The following is a 22,862-nucleotide window of genomic DNA, read 5'->3' on the forward strand; positions in this document are numbered from 1 at the left end:
TTTGGGAAATGTCATTTTTTGACATTTTTGCCATACTATAGCCTTGCTTTTTTGGTCATTTGTTTGACATGCCGAATTGGGGTGTTTTAGGTTTTTTTTGCAACCATCTTTGCTATGGTGTGTCTTGGCAGGCTATTTTAAGTAGTTTTTAGCAGTTTACAGCTGTTTTTGGGAAATGTCATTTTTTGACATTTTTGCCATACTATAGCCTTGCTTTTTTGATCATTTTTTCGACATGCCACATTAGTGTGTTTTGGGTTGTTTTTGCAACAATCTTTGCTATGGTGTGTCTTGGCAGGCTATTTGAAGTAGCTTTTAGCACTTTTCAGTTGTTTTTAGGAAACGTCATTTTTTGACATTTTGCCATACTATAGCCTTGCTTCTTTGGTCATTTTTTCGACATGCCAAATTGGGGTGTTTTCTACCCTTTTGCAACATTTTATACCATGGCTTGTCTCAGCAGGCAATTTTATGCAGTTTTAGCACTTTTCAACTGTTTTTGGAAAATGTAATTTATGGACATTTTTGCCATACTATAGCCTTGCTTTTTTGGTCATTTGTTTGACATGCCAAATTAGGGTGTTTTGGGTTGTTTTTGCAACAATCTTTGCTATGGCATGTCTTGGCAGGCTATTTTAAGTAGTTTTTAGCAGTTTACAGCTGTTTTTGGGAAATGATCATTTTTGACATTTTGCCATACTATAGCCTTGCTTCTTTGGTCATTTTTTCGACATGCCAAATTGGGTTTTTCTCTACCATTTTTGCAACATTTTATGGCATGGTGTGTCTCTGTAGGCTATTTTATGTAGTTTTTAGCAGTTTACAGCTGTTTTTGGGAAATGTCATTTTTTGACATTTTTGCCATACTATAGCCTTGCTTTTTTGGTCATTTCTTCAACATGCCAAATTGGGGTGTTTTCTACTTTTGCAACATTTTATACCATGGCTTGTCTCAGCAGGCAATTTCGTGCAGTTTTTAGCAGTTTTCAACTGTTTTTGGGAAATGTCATTTTTTGACATTTTTGCCATACTATAGCCTTGCTTCTTTGGTCATTTTTTTGACATGCCAAATTGGGGTGTTTTGGGTTTTTTTTGCAACCATCTTTGCTATGGCGTGTCTTGGCAGGCTATTTTAAGTAGCTTTTAGCACTTTTCAGCTGTATTTGGAAAATGTCATTTTTTGCCATTTTTGCCATACTATAGCCTTGCTTTTTTTGTCATTTTTTCGACATGCCAAATTAGTATGTTTTGGGTTGTTTTTGCAACAATCTTTGCTATGGCATGTCGCAGCAGGCTATTTAATGTAGTTTTTAGCACTTTTCAGCTGTATTTGGAAATGATCATTTTTTGACAATTTTGCCATACTATAGCCTTGCTTCTTTGGTCATTTTTTCGACATGCCAAATTGGGTTTTTCTCTACCATTTTTGCAACATTTTATGGCATGGTGTGTCTCTGTAGGCTATTTTATGTAGTTTTTAGCAGTTTTTGGAAAAAGGGGTGACTTGGCAGGCTATTTTAAGTAGCTTTTAGCACTTTTCAGCTGTTTTTGGGAAATGTCATTTTTTGACATTTTTGCCATACTATAGCCTTGCTTTTGTTGGTCATTTCTTCAACATGCCAAATTGGGGTGTTTTCTACCCCTTTTGCAACATTTTATACCATGGCTTGTCTCAGCAGGCAATTTCGTGCAGTTTTTAGCAGTTTACAGCTGTTTTTGGGAAATGTCATTTTTTGACATTTTGCCATACTATAGCCTTGCTTCTTTGGTCATTTTTTTGACATGCCAAATTGGGGTGTTTTGGGGTTTTTTTGCAACCATCTTTGCTATGGCATGTCTTGGCAGGCTATTTTAAGTAGCTTTTAGCACTTTTCAGCTGTATTTGGAAAATGTCATTTTTTGACATTTTTGCCATACTATAGCCTTGCTTCTTTGGTCATTTGTTTGACATGCCAAATTAGGGTGTTTTGGGTTGTTTTTGCAACAATCTTTGCTATGGCATGTCTTGGCAGGCTATTTTAAGTAGTTTTTAGCAGTTTACAGCTGTTTTTGGGAAATGTCATTTTTTGACATTTTTGCCATACTATAGCCTTGCTTTTTTGGTCATTTCTTCAACATGCCAAATTGGGGTGTTTTCTACCCCTTTTGCAACATTTTATACCATGGCTTGTCTCAGCAGGCAATTTCGTGCAGTTTTTAGCAGTTTTCAACTGTTTTTGGGAAATGTCATTTTTTGACTTTTTTGCCATACTATAGCCTTGCTTCTTTGGTCATTTTTTTGACATGCCAAATTGGGGTGTTTTGGGGTTTTTTTGCAACCATCTTTGCTATGGCGTGTCTTGGCAGGCTATTTTAAGTAGCTTTTAGCACTTTTCAGCTGTATTTGGAAAATGTCATTTTCAAAGTTTTTAAGGCATAGTATGACATTTTTCCTGACAATTTTATGCCATTCTAGATAATAACTTTTTGTATATTTACTATTTTTAATCATTTTAAGGCACACAATGGTCCTTTCATGCCTTTTCAAGCCACACCATAGTATGACATATATCTTAAATGCCACACACACTAACTTTTTTAAATTTTTTATGCCATACTATATGACTTATTTTATGCTATACTATACAATCTCTTTGTTTGATATATTCATGTTATAGTCTTATGACTTTTTAATGTTATTTTTTGCAGAAACAAAACTATCACCAAAATGTTAAACATTTGAGACTGGTTACTTTACTCTAAGTTATGATTTTTATTCTCCACAGGTCTTCCACCACTCACCCTGCCTGCTGTGGTCCCTGGTGTTATGTTGCCTCCATCTGACTTTGGTCTTCCTCCAATCACTGCTAATTCACCTCCTGCTGTTACAATGGATACAACATATTCCTCCTCCAATATCCAAATGAACAGTTCACTGACCAGAAACCCCATCCCATCACCAGTGGCCACCTCTGAGTCAATAAATATCACAATAACTGCAGACTCATCTTAGCAGAGAGCGCGGTTTAAGATTGTCAGCTTACAATATAGCCAGTCTATGAGCCGCATCACTCTATTGGCAAATTGCTCCCACACACTGTTACAATTGTCATTTCAGTATCCTCCCGTATCTGGAGGATACTGGCACCTGGTGCTGGTCTTCTCACATGAAGCGTGAGTGTGCATCAGGCAGTGCTCCTGCAACTTAACAGCAGTTTGTTGATGGCAGTAAAAAGAAAATTACAAGAATCATTCAAATCTCCTAGTAGTGTTTAATATTCGCTGAGCAACTTTTAAATATAGTTCATAACAAAATAGTAATAGCTGTGTTAACACAAACTATGTGGGCTTTTTCAAGCTTTGCTCAAAAACCATGTGTGGGAAACAGATTACTTTTGATGTACAAGTCGGTTTGTTTGCATCTTTTTAATTTTTTGGAACCAAAGGATCACAGTGGGGGTATTTTTCTTGAACTACTTCTGTGCTCCCTCGCAATGATTTTGCAGTCCCTCTGATCCACAGGAAGAGTCAGTGTGTCTGTCCAGTTCTAATGCACAGTTCAAAAAAATCATGAATGGACATGATTGCTCATTATTCCTCTCAATAGGCCAAGCTTCAACAGTATGCAGGCACTGCCTGTGAGTGCAGCTGCTCTGCCTGGCTGTCGTTATTGCTCCAACAGAGGTGATGGTTGTATCTATGATGCTATGGATATGGCTCCTTTAGCTGTACAGTGACTACTCTTTACTGCACCTGTTAATGCTTTCTCAGATTATGTTAACCACTTTGGGACTACAGTAGCTTCATTACAATGCTCAGCTAGCACAACTGTGAGTTCACTGCAAACATACCAACTCTGCATATAGCAGATAGTATAAATAATGGGAGTAGCACTATCTTGTCACAGCCATAATCCTAACAGCCAAACCACAGCTACAGTCTGTCTCAATCAGCTGTGGCAGCAGTTGGCGAGAGCACCAGGTCAAATAGCTCTGCTCTGTACTGCTGCAATAGTGCAGACTTGTGACTGAGCCACACAAAGTAATTACAACCTGTGGCAATCATGTAATACCATATTCATAATAGAGGTAAGCCTCCCCATGGATCTGAGGGAATGCAAAACAAAATGTGAAGTAACACAAAAAAAAAAAGAGGAGAGAAAGAGGTCCCACTGTGAGCTTTCTGTGGCTAACTTTACTACTGAGGGTTTTCAGGGGAAGGCTGGGCAGTAACTTATACTACTGGGGATTTCTTTTAGAAACGCAGGTTTGCTTGTTGCAGCACTATAGCTGTTAAATATAGAAGACAGTTTTGATTTTGTACAAATAAATAATTTGTAAAGTGAGATCATTACCTTGATTAAACTGATGTATTTTCTCTATCTCAGCTTCTGGTCTCCACTCTCTTATTCTTGTGCTCATCTCTTTTACTGGTCTCTGTTGCAAGCATCCTTGGTACACCCTGTAATGATGCAGTACCAAAGAAAGCCACAGAGTGTCAGTGTAATTTCAGAAGATGGGGAGAAATGCTTGCAGATTGCAGCCTTAAGTGAGGAGTGCATTGTCAAGTATGATACCTTCAGAATGAACAGGCTGATTCTTCAGTACCATTCACTGGGAGAGAAAAACGTTTCCTGGCATTTATTATTCACTCTTAGCAGAACTGTACAATTTGTACCCGAAGTGGAACTTACAGCCCTTGAAAAAGTAAGAGCAGCAAAGCAGCAAAATGAAACACTCCAGGAAACTAGTTTTGCATGGGGGAATTTTAACTCTTTGTACACATTACTGCTGCAGTTCAAAATTTGAAAATTCACCTGTACAGCATATACAGTTTCCAATTTTATCTGTTAATTAATATTCCTGCATAGGATTCTATACATTGTCATTTTTCTACATTTGGTTACTTTGTGCATTAAACGTTAAGTACGCTGCCCCGACCTAAATGTCACTAGATGCCACTTTTATGCTACACATTACATTCTCATGGATAAGTAACTCAAATTAAAGCCTAACATTTGTGAAAAACAAAACATTTAGCCAAATCAATAGTGAAATCTTTGTAGTTCTACATAACGATGACTGTCCTCTTCTCACAGTAAATTAACTTCTAGCAGCTGAATCATTTGCACACTGGCAGGACCATGTTATTTAATCTAAACGGCGGGCTGCCAAGTCTCCCTTCGGCCCTTTAAGGCTTTATCCATCTGCAACATCTGAACAGAGCGTCCAGTCACATTTTCTTCAAGATTCATCGTCAGTTTCAGTGCTTTTACCGGACCCTCAGAAGATCCTTTGACCCATGTCCTTTAAAGCCATCCCCTCACTGTCCCTCCATTGATCAAGCCCTGGTAAACAAGAAGAAGCCTGGCACAGGTCAGGAGAGGCCAGGTGAGATCTCCCCATCAGTGTCCTGCTCCTCCTGTTGCCGGCTGCTTTCTTCTCCCATGGCGAGAGCCTCTAAGAAGCTCTGCAGGCATGAGAGCAACTTGGTCAGTTTGCCCTTTAGTCACAGTATAAGGCTGTCAGTATGAGATGATGCTGGAGGAAGCAGGTCCTGAGCCAGCCGCATTCATCTGCAGATTTCCAGAGGAGCTTGACCTCCGCATGTGAGGGAGCAGGTAGGGGTCGCTTCCCATCTGGTGAACATCGATCCGGTCCTCTTTCCTGTAGGCGAGGCATCGCCTTATGAAGGCCTGGAGGGGGGAAGGGATAGTATGAAAAATTTGCAAGTTAATCTAAAATTTTAAAGGGGACCTAATATGCTCATTTTTAAGTTCATACTTCTATTTTGGGTTTTTATTACAACTAATGCTGGAACCCTTGCATTCACCCTCTGTCTGAAATTCTTAATTTCAGCACCTGTCTCTTTAAGCCCTCCTCCCAAAAAAGCCCTGTTTCCTCTGAACAATCAGCGTTTCCAGGTCTTGCACATCTGCATCATCACTGCAGCCATGATGACTATACCAGAGGATTGTGAAAATTTTTAACAATGAAAAATCGCCAATTAATGCCTCTGATTCAAAGTTGTCACAACTGGACATGTTCCAGCAGGAATATGATCCGGAATGTGGGAGAAGGTAACAAACAAGCTTGTCTGAAAAGTTAAAAAATAAATAAATAAATAAATTTGGAACAGTATTCAGAACGCTCTGAAGCCTGAGGGTTTTCTCACGGGGATTAATTTTACATATGTTTGCCTCATCATTTGAAACTTTGGCCACAATTAATTTGAACATTCAATTTTGTATCATTATGCTGTATATACGGAAAAACATAATAGGTCCCCTTTAAAATACATTTTCTTTGACAATACAACACTTATTCTAAAATGTCTGTATCTTTTGTAGGCAGGTTCGTCCCTACCTTCGCTTCATTACTGGAAACTGGCTTGACGGGGAACTGAACGTCTGTAGCTTTCAGTATGGTGTTCTCCTGCAGGATGTCTTGTTGTGACTGATTATGGCCAAAAGGCTTAAAAAAAAGGAAGAGTGGTGTTTAATTCATGCAATAAATTACAGAAATATTCATGAGTAGAATCTATATTGCCGTCCTTACCTTCCTTCCATAAAGACATTGAAAAAAGATAACGCCCACAGACCACACGTCCACCTTATTGGAGATCTTTGGAGGTTCTTTGCCAACTACAAAACATTCAGGAGGCAAGTACCTGGCAGGAATAACAACAAAAAAATGATTTTTGAGGTACTTATAATTTACAGTTCTACTTTATGCCACTTTTTACAGTTATTGTATTTTTTACTCCACTACATATATTTAAGTTACTTTTCATATCGAGAATTTACACATAAGACACAGTTTTAAAAATGTCAATTTTCCCAAGCCCTACTGAAAATGTTTTCCCCAACTGAACTCTCAAAGGTCTCTGCAGTGTTGTTGCTACATGTAAACCTCCCAGCCTGCCTTATGTGCGTCTCTGACTGAGCCAAACTTTTGACAATTGTATATTATCAATCTTCTTCTTCAAATTAACTATATTCCCCTGACTAGCACAGGAGGCTTAGCAAAGCACTGCTGTGGATGCCACATTAGTTTGTTATTGTGATTTGATGAATCCAAACAAACTAGCAACTCCTGTGTTCTGCAATGTAAAATTACTGTTTATGTCAAAGGAGATGGAGTACGACAGGTGGATATGATGGCTTCAGTTTCCGATCAGAAAAGGCTGTCTGGCAGCAAGGTAAAGAGGTTAAAAATATATTGCACAACGGATAAGTACCTCATACAACCCCACTTCAAAAAATCCAAACTAACCCTTTCTGTTATTATCATTGTGATTATAGAGATTATTTATATTATTTTCTTTTCTTGTCATCAGTGCAGGCCACACTAACCAAAGACCATGCTTTTTGCCTACAACTGACTGAGCGTGTCCATTTGAGACACTTGCAAAAGAACAAAGATAGTTCTGCCCTTTTGGTGAACAAGGGAACACAGTAGCTGCGACTGTGTAAATGCATGCATCCACTCGCTCACACACACAAACACACACACACACACACAAAACCGCACAAACTCTTGTCACTTGTCAAATGATACAACAATTGTGTTATGAAAGGGGACGTGGCAAAATGGTATGTGTTTCAACAAAATAATGAACAAGCATCTGTTCAAAGTTATGCGCCAAGGTGACCTAAAGAGCTGGTGGTCGCAGCTAAAAGTTGATTGCAGAACTGCAACATATAATAGAGTGTTTTTATTGTGTGGTATTGCTACAATGATTGTTCTTATACTGCATGTTGTGTATACAGGAGGGATATTTTTTCTCACCAATAGGTCCCTGCACCCTGTGATGTCAGGTCCATCCCATCCACACCATAGTTGTCATCATCCATGATTTTGGACAGCCCGAAGTCAGTGATTTTGATTTCCCCGCAGGCTGTGCCGTCCACCAACAAGATATTGCCTTGAAATCAAAGTAAAAGAAGTCAGCACTCAAAAAGAAATGGCATACTATACTTGATGATTCTTCAGCCCGCTAGATAACGGACACTTAGTTGTCACAATCTGATTTAATGTAGAGCAACTAATATTTTCTTGAATTGATGTAATGAAAGTCGTTAGTTGCCCAGATGGGCATGTTCACCTGGCTTGAGGTCGTAATGGATGATGGGGGGTTTGATTTCGTTTAGGTATCTTAGTGCATTCACAATCTGCATGACTATGGACCGTGCCTCCTTCTCAGACATTAGCTTGTGCTGTTTCAAGTAGAAATCCAAGTCGTTGCCTTCGCAGTACTCCATGACAGTGCAAAACCTATTAAGTGGAAAAAAGACTTGCTGAGAATTACGTCCCAAATCGAGCAGAAATGAACTGAAAAATGCTGGAAATGCATTAACAAGAATACAAGTGCACTAACGTGTCTGTGTCCAGTGAGAAGTAGTCGTAAAGTTTCACGATTCGGGGGTGGTCCAGCTCCTTGTGTATTCTGTACTCTCGACATGCATGCCTGTGGAGAGGAAGATAATTATGCTTCTATTATCAAGAAAGGCATGAAAGTGGGGGTGCTGTATTCTTCATTGACGGCCCTGTGCTGGGGCATATGGAGTGGAAGGACAATACACTGAATGTAAAGGAAACCCGAACAGCTTGTGTAAGTATGTCCCAACATTTTTATCACTAATAATGCACCACAGGTGAGGTTATACATTTCTACATGAGCCAACGTACTTGTGATAGTTCTCCTTTTTCTCTTCTCTCCAGTTCTTGTTAAGTTGGTGGATTTTCACAGCAGCGTATCGTTGCTCAATCAAGTCAAAAGCCTGCACAACATTTGCACAAAAGGTCGGCTTATACATGAAAAGCAACACCTGCAAAGAGAGTGTTAATGTGCTTTGACACCTATGACATCAACGTTTAATGACCTACCTTGTAAACTTCACTAAAGCCCCCTCTTCCTAGAAGGTGTAGGAGCAGATATCGTTCATTCAATGTTGGATGATCTTTAAACCTGTGGATGGAGGACAGAACAATTAAAATAACAGGCACAGACCTACAGTATGTGTCAATGACAATTAGCCTTACTGTGCCAATATATGAACGATGTGGAAAAAGACAAAAAAGCTTCATCCAGTCACATAAAATCACCACTGTGGATGAGGATACTGGCCCTGTGTGTACATCATGTTCCAATGTCAATGCAGCAACTGTCAAAGAAATTGATTCAAACTCACTGTGAGCTGTCTTCATTATTTATTCTCTTCAGCTCCCGAATGTGAAGGTTGCGCACTCTCTCCAGACGCTCCAGCTCCGCCTGGATCTCAGCTTCTTCCTATAAATGATTCAAAAGCACAAACACACAAATGCACAGAGAGAACTTCAGAACTCTGGCTACAAGGAGAGGAGCTCATCAAAACCCACTTGTACACAGCTGACTAGTTCTGTATTAAATATTAACGGTTGACTTAGTACGGAGTCTGTCAGGGGCTGCCTGTGAAGCGTATTCTTCGGCAAACTACAGGCTCCCTCCATCGTTAGGGGGATTCACACAAAAGCGAACAGTGGTTTAGCTCAGGAAGCTGGAGAATCGGGCTGAATATATTCGATCATCTTCATATTGAAGACAAAGATTTTCTACCTGTATAAGATACTGACTCTGTTCTATTCTTTCAAAAGTAAATTATATCAGTACTACCAACTACCACTTCACATTAAATCAATCAGTGCCAAAGTCTGGTACAGTAAGAGGGCACTCAGTGCAGTACACGCACTTGACCTTATGTATTCATTCATTCCACAGGTTATTCAAGGTATCCAGGATTGGGATTCGGTGTCATTCACACTTGAACTGATAACAGTGCCTCAAATTCTGTATCGGTACACAACAATACCTTTTTTTGGTTCTTTTCTCTTTCTGTGATACCTAAAATGAAATTTTTGAAATAGCTGCAGTCAACACGTGATTCTGCTCCTCTGCTTTTAATAATCACACATAGAACCAAGTCTCAGCCTGTTTGTGTGTGTGTGTGTGTCTCTCTCTCTTTGTTTAGACAAATGGCAAATATGTAATAAGTACATAATTAAAAAAAACACAATCAATCAAAACAGCAATGATACTAGCTATACTAGACTAAAGGGAAACTGAAACTATCAGAGTAAACTAAGTGCTGGGTACAGAAAGGAGGTGGAAGCACTGCAAAGTGCCTCAAAGTGGGCCACAGAGCTCCATCGACTTCCCAGCAAGACTAAACCATTGCTGCAGCGTGGATAGTTTTGCTCTCTGGTCCATTTCCTTTTCTTGTTTTAAATCTTGGAAATGGCCTAGTATCACTATTTCATTGGTTGTGTCTTAACAGAGAACAAAAATATGCATGCACGCACTCTCTCTCTCACGCACACACACACACACACACACACACACACACACACACACACACACACACACACACACACACATACACATGCATGCACGCACGTATGCATGCACGTACGCGCACAATCCTGGTCCTAGATAAATTAAGTGGCTTGTGAAATGAATTAATACATAACTTCGTGTGGCTGTACTGCACAGGAAGACAAATGCTCCCACTGAAATATATATATATATATATATATATATATATATATATATATATATATATATATATATATATATATATATATATATATATATATATATATATATATATATATATATATATATATATATATATATATATATATATATATATATATATATATATATATATATATTTAAGTTGAAGTTTAAGTAGTGAACAAACCTTCTTGAGATGTCCAAGTCGCAGTTTGAAGATCTCTTCCTGTTCATGGTACTCTGCTAGTGTCAGCCTTTCCAGAATGAGAGAGATAAAATGGGAAAAAAAAACATTTGCTTTAGTTAACTGCATCTCAATGTTTACTTAGATCACTACTTTCATCTACTCACTTACTGTCTGTACAGTCCTGTTAAACTTGCTTTACAACAGCAGACTATGCAAAGGAATAAAGCCAAATCTTTAGAGAAATCTACACACAGCCGGGCCTGAACTTACAGCTGAAGTAAGCTGGGTTTTAGAAAGGGATCACTTTCTGCTCCATTCACCGCCTTGGTTTTGCGTTGCTTTGGCTCCGAGTTTGTGGTTGGTGCTTGGGAGTTGCTCGAGGATGGAGGTTTCCTCTTGGCTAGAAGTTTTCTCTGCCTCTCAATGTCCTCTCTCTGTTGGTTTATGGACTCTTGCTGCCTGCAGATGGAAAGCAGTGTTTTTTGTTAGATGGCATCATTAACATTTCCATAATTGTACTCCATGTTCTCTTGTCAAAACATTTAATGTGACACCATGGTAAAAATGATCAGCAAATATGAAAGCTGTAATTCTAATTTTGGACTGTGCCTAAAACAGAATTTACCAAGTCGACTGTGATTCACAAGTTTGGACCGATGCCTATAATGTTCAGCGTTATTGGGGTTGTCGTGGGGAGCTCCTACCAATTAAAATCTAGCAACACATCAGGAGAGAAACAGCCAAATATGAAGGGTGGCAATCTCTAAAATGAAATTATAATACAAATATCAATGCCTCCTAATGCATCAAATTTATTCATCTATATATTATTTTTTTTCTCACTGTGTGACTACAGTGAAACCCTCAAACAGTGATTACATCTGTCTGAGTAAAATTAATTGCTACAGGCAGATGATCATTATAAACATTTTTCCTTTTACTTATCATGCAGATTAGCATCTAATTTACATTTGTTTATTTATGAATTTTATGAATATAAAATGAGGGGCTCTACATGACTGGGCAATGTCATCACCAACCACATGTGCTTTCCCTGTGCACTTTTGTTGTCCGTCTCCATCACTCGCAGCCAAGACTGTTTCTCATTGTTGGAGTAGACCTCAGAATGTAAACTGAGGAACACCAAGTTTCGTTGGCTTGTTTTTGGCAGTTTGTTAAACACTCCAAGGAGACTCCCTTTTCTCATTGAGAAAAATGTCAGCTTGTGAGGTTACATTTGCCAACAAACTTTCTTTTGTTCCTATTGTTCTTCTTATTTATTTAATGGAAACTGTCATATCACTTGCTCAATTCTTCTGTGGTTGGCAGCATCTGCAAACAGCTGTTTTCCTTCAACTGTGGGCGGAAACGTGAAATTTGGTTTCTCATGTTTGTTGTGTTCCCAGAATATTTTAGTTTATTAGACACAACTTGCAAACAGCGTGGCTTTTATCCAGGTCCCTTTTCCCTTCAACTTCATAAAAGCAGGGTTCCCAAACATTTTCATGGACAAAATCTCAAAATTTTTCCATGACTTTTCAAGGACTCGCTAAAAAAAATTGTTGCCCCAGTTGCTGGGCATTTTTCAAATATATCGGATTAAAACTTGCTGGCATACGTGTAGAGAGAGAGGGAACAAGAACGAGAGAAAACTGAAGATCACACATGGACACATGTTAGTGCAACAATTCATCATCAGCTACAGAAAATAAGTATGTGGATATGTTACATAACGTGGAAGGTTATCCCCAGAAGATTACTACAATTTAAATATGCACAACAAAATTCCATGACTTCCACCAAAACTTTCACCATTCAGCCAGTTCATAGGGAATGTAGAGCCTGGATTACAAAATTGTTAAACATGATCATAATTACAATAATCAACTTTTAAAGTTCCAATTGACTTTTCTGAATCGAGACAATCTTTAAGAGAGAATCACAACGCAAAAAAGAAACATTTTTTTCCCCAACTACAACCTCACACTAAACTATTACAGCCTACATATCAAGAAAAAAGTGCTTCACCGGGTGTGTGTTCCTGGAAAAGAGAGTGTTTAGAGATAAACACCTTTTTTTAAAAATGGGGGAAAAATTACATAAAAATAAAAAAAAGGAAAATAAATTATCAGTAAGATAAAAAGGATCTCACTAAAAGCTGCTTACTTCACAAGGTTTTGGAAGGCATAGCCATCAGTCCACTGTTCTGTGAATGACGCTCCATGTCTCACTGTAGTGAAATGGCCTAAACGAAGTCTATCCTGCATGCTTTTCTCCCGACAGGCCTGCTTCTCCTGGGTGCTCTGAAGAACAATACAAAATATAGGTTACAATGCAAGTTTGCAGACATACAGTATATGCTGAATGCACTGAGAAAAACAATACATTTACCTTTTCTATGAGTAACTTCTTGCTCATGGTGATGCATTTATTCAAGCGTTCCTTGTACTTTTCAAGTAATTTTTGTTGTTCATCTATCTGTCTCCTGAGATCACAGTTTGCCTGTGAAGCAAAAAAAAAACAACAAATCAGCAGCTGCACAATTTATATTATTTTCCCGATACACCACTTATTAAAATCTTAATATGTTTTATAATATTGATAAGACAAAACAAATCAAGGTCTGTTTTTTTAACCAAACATGATTTTTTCAAACACTGTACAAATTGTTTTGCATTTAAGTAACATCGCAGCCCAGTCAAGCCTTTCAGCAAAGTAGTGAACAGAGTAAGACCTTCTTCTTACCCTTAGCAAATCGTCTATTCTCCCCTCCTTCTTCTCAAGGTCTAGATTCTTAGTGCTTTCAAGGGCAGCCAACTTCAACACTGTGAGGTCAGTCTAAAGTGGAAGAAAACAAAAGAAGTTGTTTAAAAACTTGCCAGGAATTGTCAAACACATTGAAATGCGAATACAAAGCACCGGTGGTGTCCAGACATTCCACAATCACACCTCCTCACCTGAACAAATTTGACCGCTAGTTGCTTTGGATGTGTCATGTGGTCCCCAAAAGACAGACTAGTAGGAGATGAGCTATTTTGTCTAACCTGAAACATCAGAGAGAGCACTTCCTCTGTGAAAAGGCAACAACAAACGAAGCAGCAAAGGAGATTTTGAGTACAATTTTGCCGTAACTTACAGCGATACCCTGAGCGGAGTGGGAATGTGAGTTCTGGGGGGAACGAATCACTGGTGGGAGACCTCTCACAGGACTGGACCCATTTCCTCCCTGGAACTAAAAGGTTAATAGAGAAAAGGTGACATCACTGCCAAACGTTTGATAACAGCAGACCCACTAACGCCTCTTTTTCTACCACAGTGCTGTTATTTTAGAGACAGGAAATGGATTATTCCTAAGTGGCTGGAAGACTAATACAGCACTCATTATTCGCTCGACACTTCCTTTCAGCGTATGAAACATCTGGCGAAAACGAAACAAAACTGAAAACTTACATCAAAATAATCACTTATTTTGGGTCCTCGCACAATTGATTTCCCTGTGAAGAGAAAAGAGGAAGAAGAATGTTATTTATCAAAGCATTTCAAAGAAATACTGTTAACAAGAGCGGAAATGTAACCAGTTTAACAAACTCACCCTGGCTGCTCTCTGACTGGATCTCAGGTTTCCTTTTTCTGCCTCTGGTTGTTTCTGACTGTTTCTTCTCCGGGGTCTGAAAGAGAAATTTTATTTTAAAATGTTTATTTAAACAATTCTTACAACAAAGGCTGCTTTCACCTTATGGGCCATATCCACCAAAGTGTTTGCTCCCCTGTCGAAAATGCCAGGTGCTCCTCAGGAAACGTCAGCTGAGAGCGTTTGGGAACACTTTGGAGGCAAAGAGTTTTTTCATCTTAGACGCCTTGGTTGAATTTGGTTACTATGACATCAGACAATATCCACAGTAGTAAAAATGTCAGCCTAAGGAAGAGAGCGTGCTCTGGCAGTTGCACTGGATCAAGGGAAGGCTGAGGAACGCAGGGAGAGAGGAAGGACCCGCAAGTCTATGTGCATTCATGAGTGTGGCATTTCATCCAAATTTGAACATTTTTCAACTCTTAGTGCTCAGAAAAAAAGAAAACAGGCAGCTCAACTTGTAGAATTATCACTCACTGCCTTGCCACGCTGCTGGCATTTGTAGCTTAGCGTAAATATGCAGCCCTACCATTGCAAAGAATTAACAAAATACACTGCCTCAGTAAAAAACACTATGGTGGACATAACCCCTTAAACGTGCTGCTGCTGCGATTGATCACAACACTGTAGCTGTGTGAGGCTATCTTTGGAAATAGTCTTGGTGAATCCTAACGTTTATTTCTGATCAACAACAGATTTTTACTTTGACTTGTGCAACTGCTCTCACTGCAGTTTCAGTTTTGTCCAGCTTTTATGTTAACAACAGTGGTGTAATATACAACAGCCAATATCAGCATAACTTTCAGTTGTAAGATTTCATCATATACAAACCGAATAAGCAGGAGAACTGCCTCTTTTCACATCTGACCCCTATTAAGAGAGAGAAAGGAAAGATTTTTAGAATCATAAAAAAGAACAGAACACCCGAGTGTAGCCAGCAGATTCTGTTTACAAAATAGTCGAGGACTTCTTTCTGCTTCTTAAGACTCTAAGAGTATTTATTAACAATGAAATTATTTAACAGCAAATCTGTCAAAATCCTAGATTGTCCTCATCACCTTGTGTCGTCACAAGAACTACTATTTCACATACTTTGACTTTGACCAAAACCAACCAACTTGATGAAGTCAGAGCATTATTTGATGCAGTAACATGTGCTGGTCTGATCTAAGTTGTCACTTGTGCCCCATTAGAAACAATGTCATGAGGGAACACAGAGCAAAAAAAAAAAATTCCAGTTTTTTTATCAATAGAAGTGTGTAAAGGTTAATTCCTGCATCATTATAGTTAAAAAAACTGCATCAAAAATGCAACAAAATGCTGCTAAAGTATGTTATTGTAGCCTTAGAGGGAATAAACAATAGAAAGGCAAAGTCCCTCCCCTTCTGGTGTCCCCCATGGGACATTATTTTGTAAAATATGTATGGTAGTCAATTTGAAGCAAATTTTTCATCTCATTTGAATTGTGCCATGAATTACACATTTGGTGTTTGTCAATTTTAAAGATGATTTTTCAAGTCAACAAAGTCACAGTTTGTTGTAGCACCAATTAGTTTTGCGTGAAACCACTACGGGAACTACATCTCTTGTCTCACCAACACAGTCGTGACCTAGGCATGTTATACTTAAAAGTTAAGTTACGGTGTCACTTATGCATATTTTATTCTAAGTAAAGTCCCATGGTGATTCACTAGAAGGGGCAGGACTTTGCCTCTTCATAACACTACTGCAAATCAAGACCCGGGGTTGAAGTGGCGTGGGTGTGCTGCTCCAGTGTACAGCAGGAACATAAAAATGAACGTGGAAATCTAGTTTGAGGCTAATTATATAGCAGGACACAGCATGGTGGTTTGCATACCATGGTGTGCCAATGCAATGAACTGAAATGAAATCAAGCCTTTGTTGATATGAAGGTGGTCTTACACATTTCTCGACGGAGACATTTAAATGTAAAAAGTTATGTAGCCAAATGGCCAAGTAGTTGATTTAGTAAATCTATCAATGATTAGAAAATATCTGGATGAAGGTGTTGATGATATCAGCTGGATTCAAATAAGGTTATGATCAGAGTGAACATATGTTGAATAGTTGAAAATTGGTACCATTATTGAGACAGCTATATATACACAACTCAGTCACACTATGACTCAGGTATTTTACAATACATACAATAATCCTTTATATTCTAGAGTACTTTCCAGCAGAGGAAAAGTAAACTGGCCATTGTAACTCATTAATTAGGCTTGGCTCGACAGCAGTGAGAATGTAAAGGGGATGTTGACATATTACTTATACAACCAATTAAATCATTAATAATAATGACTCGCAAATTATTTGTGTCTATAGGTTTGCGTACCTCTGACTCCTTGTCGCTAGAGGATCCCAGGCTTCCAAAACTGTGATTTGAACATTCATTATTGGTCAAACCCTGGGGAAAAAAGAGATTATTTTATGATAACAGTATTTGCATCAATCATTGTGTACAAACAGTGACATAGCCAAATATTCACTCACTTTGGTTCCCCCGCTTGTGCTACCAGTGCTGCCCCCTGTGCTGCCGCTGACCCCACCCATAAAGCGAGCCTCCAGTAGCTCCTGTCTCCGGGGGTCCAGGCTGTGCAGCTCCTCCATGGTGCCTGGGAGGATTAGCAACAATTCACAGTATGTCTCCGTTATTCAAGGATCAGCTTAATTGAAGCCTTTGAATGCACCCACTCAAGAGCAGATGACACAGTAGCAATGAGCTTGAGAGCAGAGTTATAATAAAGGTGGCTAATTTAGTTATGTATACAAACTGACAGGTGATAATATTTTAGTCTAGACCAGGATATAGACCAAATGTATGCCTATTCCCCAGAGGCATATCAACAAAGGTTTCACTTTGCATGTGTGTAGCACAAATAAGAAAGATTGTCAATACGTTTACTGCTGCATCACAACTACATCTACTAGAAGCAGGCGATCACAATTATTACAAAAAGTAAAGTCACCAAAATCATTTATAATAACTCAAAATGCAAAGTCGAGGTCCAGAAGTACCAGGCATCTCTGAGCCACAAACGCTATTATCCTGACAGTCCAAGAGCAATGTTTCGACTGCTAGGCACTGATGAATACTGTGCTCCTGTGGGACTGTTACGTGAGCTCCCTGGGCTACAGTGCTGCTGCTGACTCAGAGGGGTCTGCCCACTAAACCTGTGCTTTAATGAGACAACCATTTTGAATCTACAAAGGAATTGACTTAAATGGAGGAAAACCTAAAACACTGAGAAATCCTTCCCTAAAAATAACACAACAATCAGAGCAGCTGAGGAAAGAGCATTCTTGTGGTCAAACAACAATCAGTCAAATGATGAATGTGCACCTATAGAGAAACATGCAAACTATTAAACATACATTTAACATCAGTGCATTTAAGCAGTGCTTCGGGGAAATAAAGCAGAAATTACTTAAAATGGGGGGAAAAAAGAGAGATCTCTTTTAGATGAAGGGAAACGATAACCGTAATCAGAATGTGGCTGACTAAACTTATTTATTTGCAAAATGTTCATTATAAAACCACAGACTTAACAAAACAACTCAATAAGAATTAGTTGTGGAAAGTCAAATACTAGTTGGGTCAACTTCCCTGTTGACATGCAAATAATACATAAAACTGCACACAAATACAAGTTTCACATCTCAAAAAAAGCTTCGATCATCTTAGAGGTGCACTAAATTTGAACTTAATTTAGGCCCAGAGTTGTAATGTCCGATAGTGCAAAACAAGCCTTAGCAAGAACAGCTAAACAAAACGTCATTCATTATATCTTCTACCACAAAGTAAGTCTGCTATTAAGTTGTATATAAAAGTGCAACATGCCACTTGAGAAATGTGTTGTAACAGGTAGGATATAGCTGAGTCACTAACTGATAACAGCTAGCGACAATTTTCCAGATAAGCACGAGAAAGATGATCAAGTAAATGGACTGGCGCCCTCCTAATCTTCTGACCACTCAAAGAGCTTTTACACTACATGCCACATTCATCCATTCACACATGCATTTATACAGTGGTGGCCGAAGCTACCATACAGGGTGCCACCTGCAGTTCAGTTTAAACAATCACACACAGATGATTTGCGGTTCAGTATATTGCCTAAAGATACTTTGACATGATAAAACAATTTCCCTCACAGGTTAAATAAAGTATTTCTATTCTATTCTTTTCTAAAAGGAAGAGCCGGTGATCGAATCACTGAATGGTTACCCCAGGTGTCCAAATCAAGAAGCATAAAATAGCATCCATAACACCAGCAGCAAAATGAATTTATACTCCACTGTTAAAATAAATATATATATTCTAGCCCAAAAAAAAAAACAAAGTACCACAATGTTTTTAACAATTTGGCTAACAAGCAATGACCCGCCAACCATAAACAGTGAGAGTTCAAAAAGCAGCAGAGACAGAAAGAGCCTCCATCATATTTTTAAATAACTACAATGGGGCCCGTTTTGGATAGGGATGCATGATAATACTGACACGTCATCATCAGCAGATATTGGCTTAGATATCAGATATCACAGATTTTTTTTGTGTATTTACAAAGTGAACATGTGCAAAACATTAACCATAAGTTAAAAGTGGTTTTCTTATTTTGCACAATGAATATATATAACATAGATTTGTATTTCAGGTCTCCATCTGTTGGTGGGCCAACACGATAAGAGTATGCATAATATGATGTTAATTTCACCAAGGAAAAGACTTGATCACTAAAATTAGTTAGGGATATAGGCAGAAATATCAATATCAGTTATCAGCTAAATGGATTGTTTTTATATCGGCATATCAACAAAAAATCCAATATCGTGCATCCACAGCTTGGTATACATTTTATATTAATTTTGGGATAATTTGATGGAATGTTGGACTAACCTCATGGTCACTTGTATGTTTGTCAAAAACCTAAACTATGCTACATGGGAGGGACGTGGCTGCCAAATTAACCTGGCTTGCGATTAATGTTCCAAAACCAAAGTTAATAATACCGTTATGGTTACCCAATGACAGTCTCTACATCATATGTAGTGCACTAAAATGCAACATAGAAACAAAGGAACTATAGGTCAAATTTAATATCTAAAATTAAATTATTAGATGCACACAGTTGTCTGAAGACAAGGACAATGCATCATAATCAGGATCTGCATGCAAACTAAAAATAATAATATGGTTTATTGAAATACATTTCTCTTGATTAAGATGGTTTTGTTTGACTGCAAATCTAAATCGTCTATCATAAAGCTCTCATTATTATGCCCACTACACATTAATCACTTACTACAGAAGCAATGATCACATTTTCATGAGATTGATAATATACTCTGACCTTTGCCTTCACACTTTTATGTGATAACGTCTAAAGATCACATCAACAGTCACAACCCCCCCATGCTCGCAGAACTTGCAATGGTTAAAAAAAACATGTTCTTAGGACAAATCTCACTAATAATCGAACAACAGGTCCATCTCCTCTTCCTAAAACACCTCAGAAACAACAAAGGGCTCGTCACCCAGGATGGGTCTGTGGTTTCTAATCAAACTTACAGTCTATTTTCCTGAACAAGTCATCAACAACAGTCATCAGTATTCTACAACTAGAGAAACAAACAAGACTATCTGGCAATCAGTATTATTACAGCAGTGCTAAAAATTGAACCCTGCAATCACCAAAACATACAGAGACAAGTTTCCTCACCTAATTTCTTACCATTGATATGAAATGCACAATTTTCAACTTTAAGCTCAATATAGTTCAACTGGCAAGTAAATAGTGCAGTGAATATACAGTATTTACCTTTTTACCATGAATTTAACATAAGCATTGAAATACTCACAAGAAGCAGTTGTTGTTTATGTGCAGTTGTAGGTGTTCAACTGAACCTGTAAAATTTATATGAATGCAACTATAAAAACCATAATCTTTAAAAGAGGGTGTAGCTTTAAAACCCTTCCTGCTGCTGCTTTTCAGTGCAATTTTGGTTTTGCTGAGACGGCTCCACAACCATATCATACTTTCCACCCAGAATATTTATGCCAGTGTCACATTATAACTACAAATCAGCTGTGTTGTGTTTCTCAAGGATTTCCCTTTGTTTCAAACATGAAGGCCTCAGTGCATAAGTATTATCTATATTCAAGCCCCTGCAGGAACAAGTGGTTGAACCCTTACAACTCTTGCTGTGGATGTCATTTTAACTCCATGCAGTTCAGCAGAGTGACCACCTGTTTATGGCAGACACTTGTAAAGTCTTAAAAATCAATGGCATAATCTGGGTTTGATAACTTCCACCTTGGTTCACTCATTGACGAATTCATCTTAAAAAACATCAAAAATAGTCTAAATTTACTATATTTACCACAACAACTGATGTACTCAGCCATCATAAATAGTCAATCAATGCATACAACAGTGAAAGAAATTGAGGCACTACCTCTAAATCACAAGCTAAGTAAAGTCCTCCATCATTACAGTATCCATTGCAAATTACTGAGGGTGCAAGAAGGCGTGATTGTATTAATTGATAAGTACACTGGGTCAACAAAAATGACCAAATAAGCATTTGATTGCGTGTATGTTAGCATGCTACACAGCCCAAAGCAGCATGTATCCCATGGGTGTCCCCTCATTATTGTCGTGGCATCTAGCGTTACATGCATTGCTCCAAGTAATACCAAAAGGTCAAACAAGGCTACCTTTCATCCAGTGCGGCAGCATTTGCAGCAAATGGCTATCATAAAGACTACACTAGATGTTAGGTACATACTGTCGTGTTTAAAGCTGATCTTAGACCCTTGTGTACCGTTAAGATGATGGTTAACATCAGTTACACATGCACACATATTGTGACCACTGCTGGTAAGAGCACACCAGTCTACACACAAAGGATTGCGATGCACACATAACTTATCCGGTGATATAACGTTACCATCACCCACAAATGCTTGATTTCCCTTCTTGCATTTACTGATCCGTTTTACATCCATCTGTAACTTCACTAACGTTTGCTTTCTATGACGGCTGCATGCTTAAAGAAGGATGCACCGACTACAGCGGTTAACCTTCCTGCTCTCGTAAAGGTTTATCGCCATTATGCACGTATTTCTCTTAAGGTTACTGCACTGGCCTGAGCACAGAAAGACGGTCCTGTGTCTTCAGTGCTACTAGCTAGCCAAACAGGCTCAATTGACTTTGGAGCTGACGCGTTAGTGTAATGTTAGCTAGCAAGCCTGTTTCGCCACCAAGATTTGCTCGGTCGTTTAAACACAATTTCCTTTCGTTCTGCACAAAATGAGCTAAACGAGCATATACAAAAAATATGTATGTCTTAATTCGTTTAACGATACCTTCCTGGGCCTTCACCACTGCCGTGGTTTGTTGCTGAAAACACAGTCCGTGTTGGGGACGTGGAGAGCTGGGACCAAAGATGGCGTCCCCTCCAAACTTCCACTACTTTGGACACTCATCAAGCTACTTTTCGTGTGTTGATACTGCAGCGCACACGGTTAATCTTCCACACGGGCTAAGAAATTAACCGACTGACACACCACCGTTGTTTTACATGGGTACGGCGACTGACACCGAGTGAAAATGTGTAATTATTATCTGTTTTTAGGACACAAACCTCTTCACACCTCAGCAGTGCGTCCTGGCTCCAGGGCCACCTCTCCGTCTTCAAGTGGTTGCCAATGAAACGTCATGCATCGTGTGCAAAATTCTTATCGCGAGGGTGATACATTTTTTCTTAACGTCAATGATAACATGAAGAAAGAAGCCCGGGCATAAACACTGCTTTTTAATTACATACACTGCACAAGTTTTAAATTGCTGGAAAAAAAATTAAATTAATGTTGGCCAGTATAATAAATGTTATGGGAGCCCGTTTCGGCAAAGAAATAAAGTCAAAATTACGAGATACTTAATAAAAAATATAAGCCATAGTCATGACCTATTTCATAGTTTAGTACGTTGTCATTTTGACTAATATATTAGCAAATCTGATCAAAAGTTTTAATAAGATGTAGAATAAAGTGATTTTGACAAAGTATCGCGATTTAAAGCTCAGATTTGAATGTTTATTTTTTTCTGACGGAAGCGTTCATAGCTCATGATGTGTCCAAGGATTGTCAGAAATTTGAACATCCAATGTTTTTTCATAGTTTCTGACTGTGGCAAATTGTGTACTTTTAGGGATTTTTGAAGAATGCATAATTTCTTTTTCTGACTAAGGTAAATTGTGTGATTTTGGTGTTTCTCAGAACAAATGCCTTCCAAATGCGTTTTCTATAAAAATACAAAAGACAACCATTTTAAGTTGTATGCCCCTCCCCTGAGCCAGAATGAAAACACAAGTCCCTCTATTTTACAAGCATCAACCCTTTGCACCACCCCTCCCCCCTCATAGGTAACAAACAGTCCTTCTAAAGAAATTATATAACTGTTGGACTATATAAAAAGGTTATGGGAG

At 38.5% G+C, this 22,862-nt stretch overlaps 2 protein-coding genes across 2 annotated transcripts in view; one reads left to right on the top strand and one right to left on the bottom strand.

Moving 5' to 3' along the window:
• Positions 1-4,360, top strand: part of LOC121949189 (Golgi reassembly-stacking protein 2-like) — a 34,677-nt gene extending 30,317 nt beyond the window's left edge. The window contains exon 10 of the mRNA XM_042494808.2: positions 2,766-4,360. Coding sequence (XP_042350742.1) covers positions 2,766-2,992 — 227 coding nt within the window. The 3' untranslated portion in view covers positions 2,993-4,360. The remainder of the gene's footprint in view (positions 1-2,765) is intronic.
• Positions 4,361-4,588: 228 nt separating this feature from the next.
• tlk1a (tousled-like kinase 1a) lies at positions 4,589-22,057 on the bottom strand. Its single transcript, XM_042494961.2, is given in 24 exon segments — positions 4,589-5,674; positions 6,345-6,452; positions 6,537-6,648; positions 7,770-7,905; positions 8,086-8,255; positions 8,359-8,448; positions 8,670-8,761; positions 8,868-8,949; positions 9,173-9,270; positions 10,721-10,787; positions 10,991-11,179; positions 12,887-13,023; positions 13,112-13,222; positions 13,466-13,558; positions 13,678-13,764; positions 13,857-13,952; positions 14,171-14,214; positions 14,313-14,388; positions 15,183-15,221; positions 16,708-16,779; positions 16,866-16,987; positions 21,742-21,778; positions 21,780-21,818; positions 21,820-22,057. Coding segments are annotated over 24 exon segments (2,310 nt in total). The 5' UTR covers positions 21,862-22,057; the 3' UTR covers positions 4,589-5,503.
• Between the last annotated feature and the right edge of the window lie 805 nt (positions 22,058-22,862).

The sequence above is a fragment of the Plectropomus leopardus genome, chromosome 10 (assembly GCF_026936395.1).
Source record: "Plectropomus leopardus strain MGB_pleo_1.0 chromosome 10, ASM2693639v1, whole genome shotgun sequence".
Lineage (NCBI taxonomy): Eukaryota > Metazoa > Chordata > Actinopteri > Perciformes > Serranidae > Plectropomus > Plectropomus leopardus.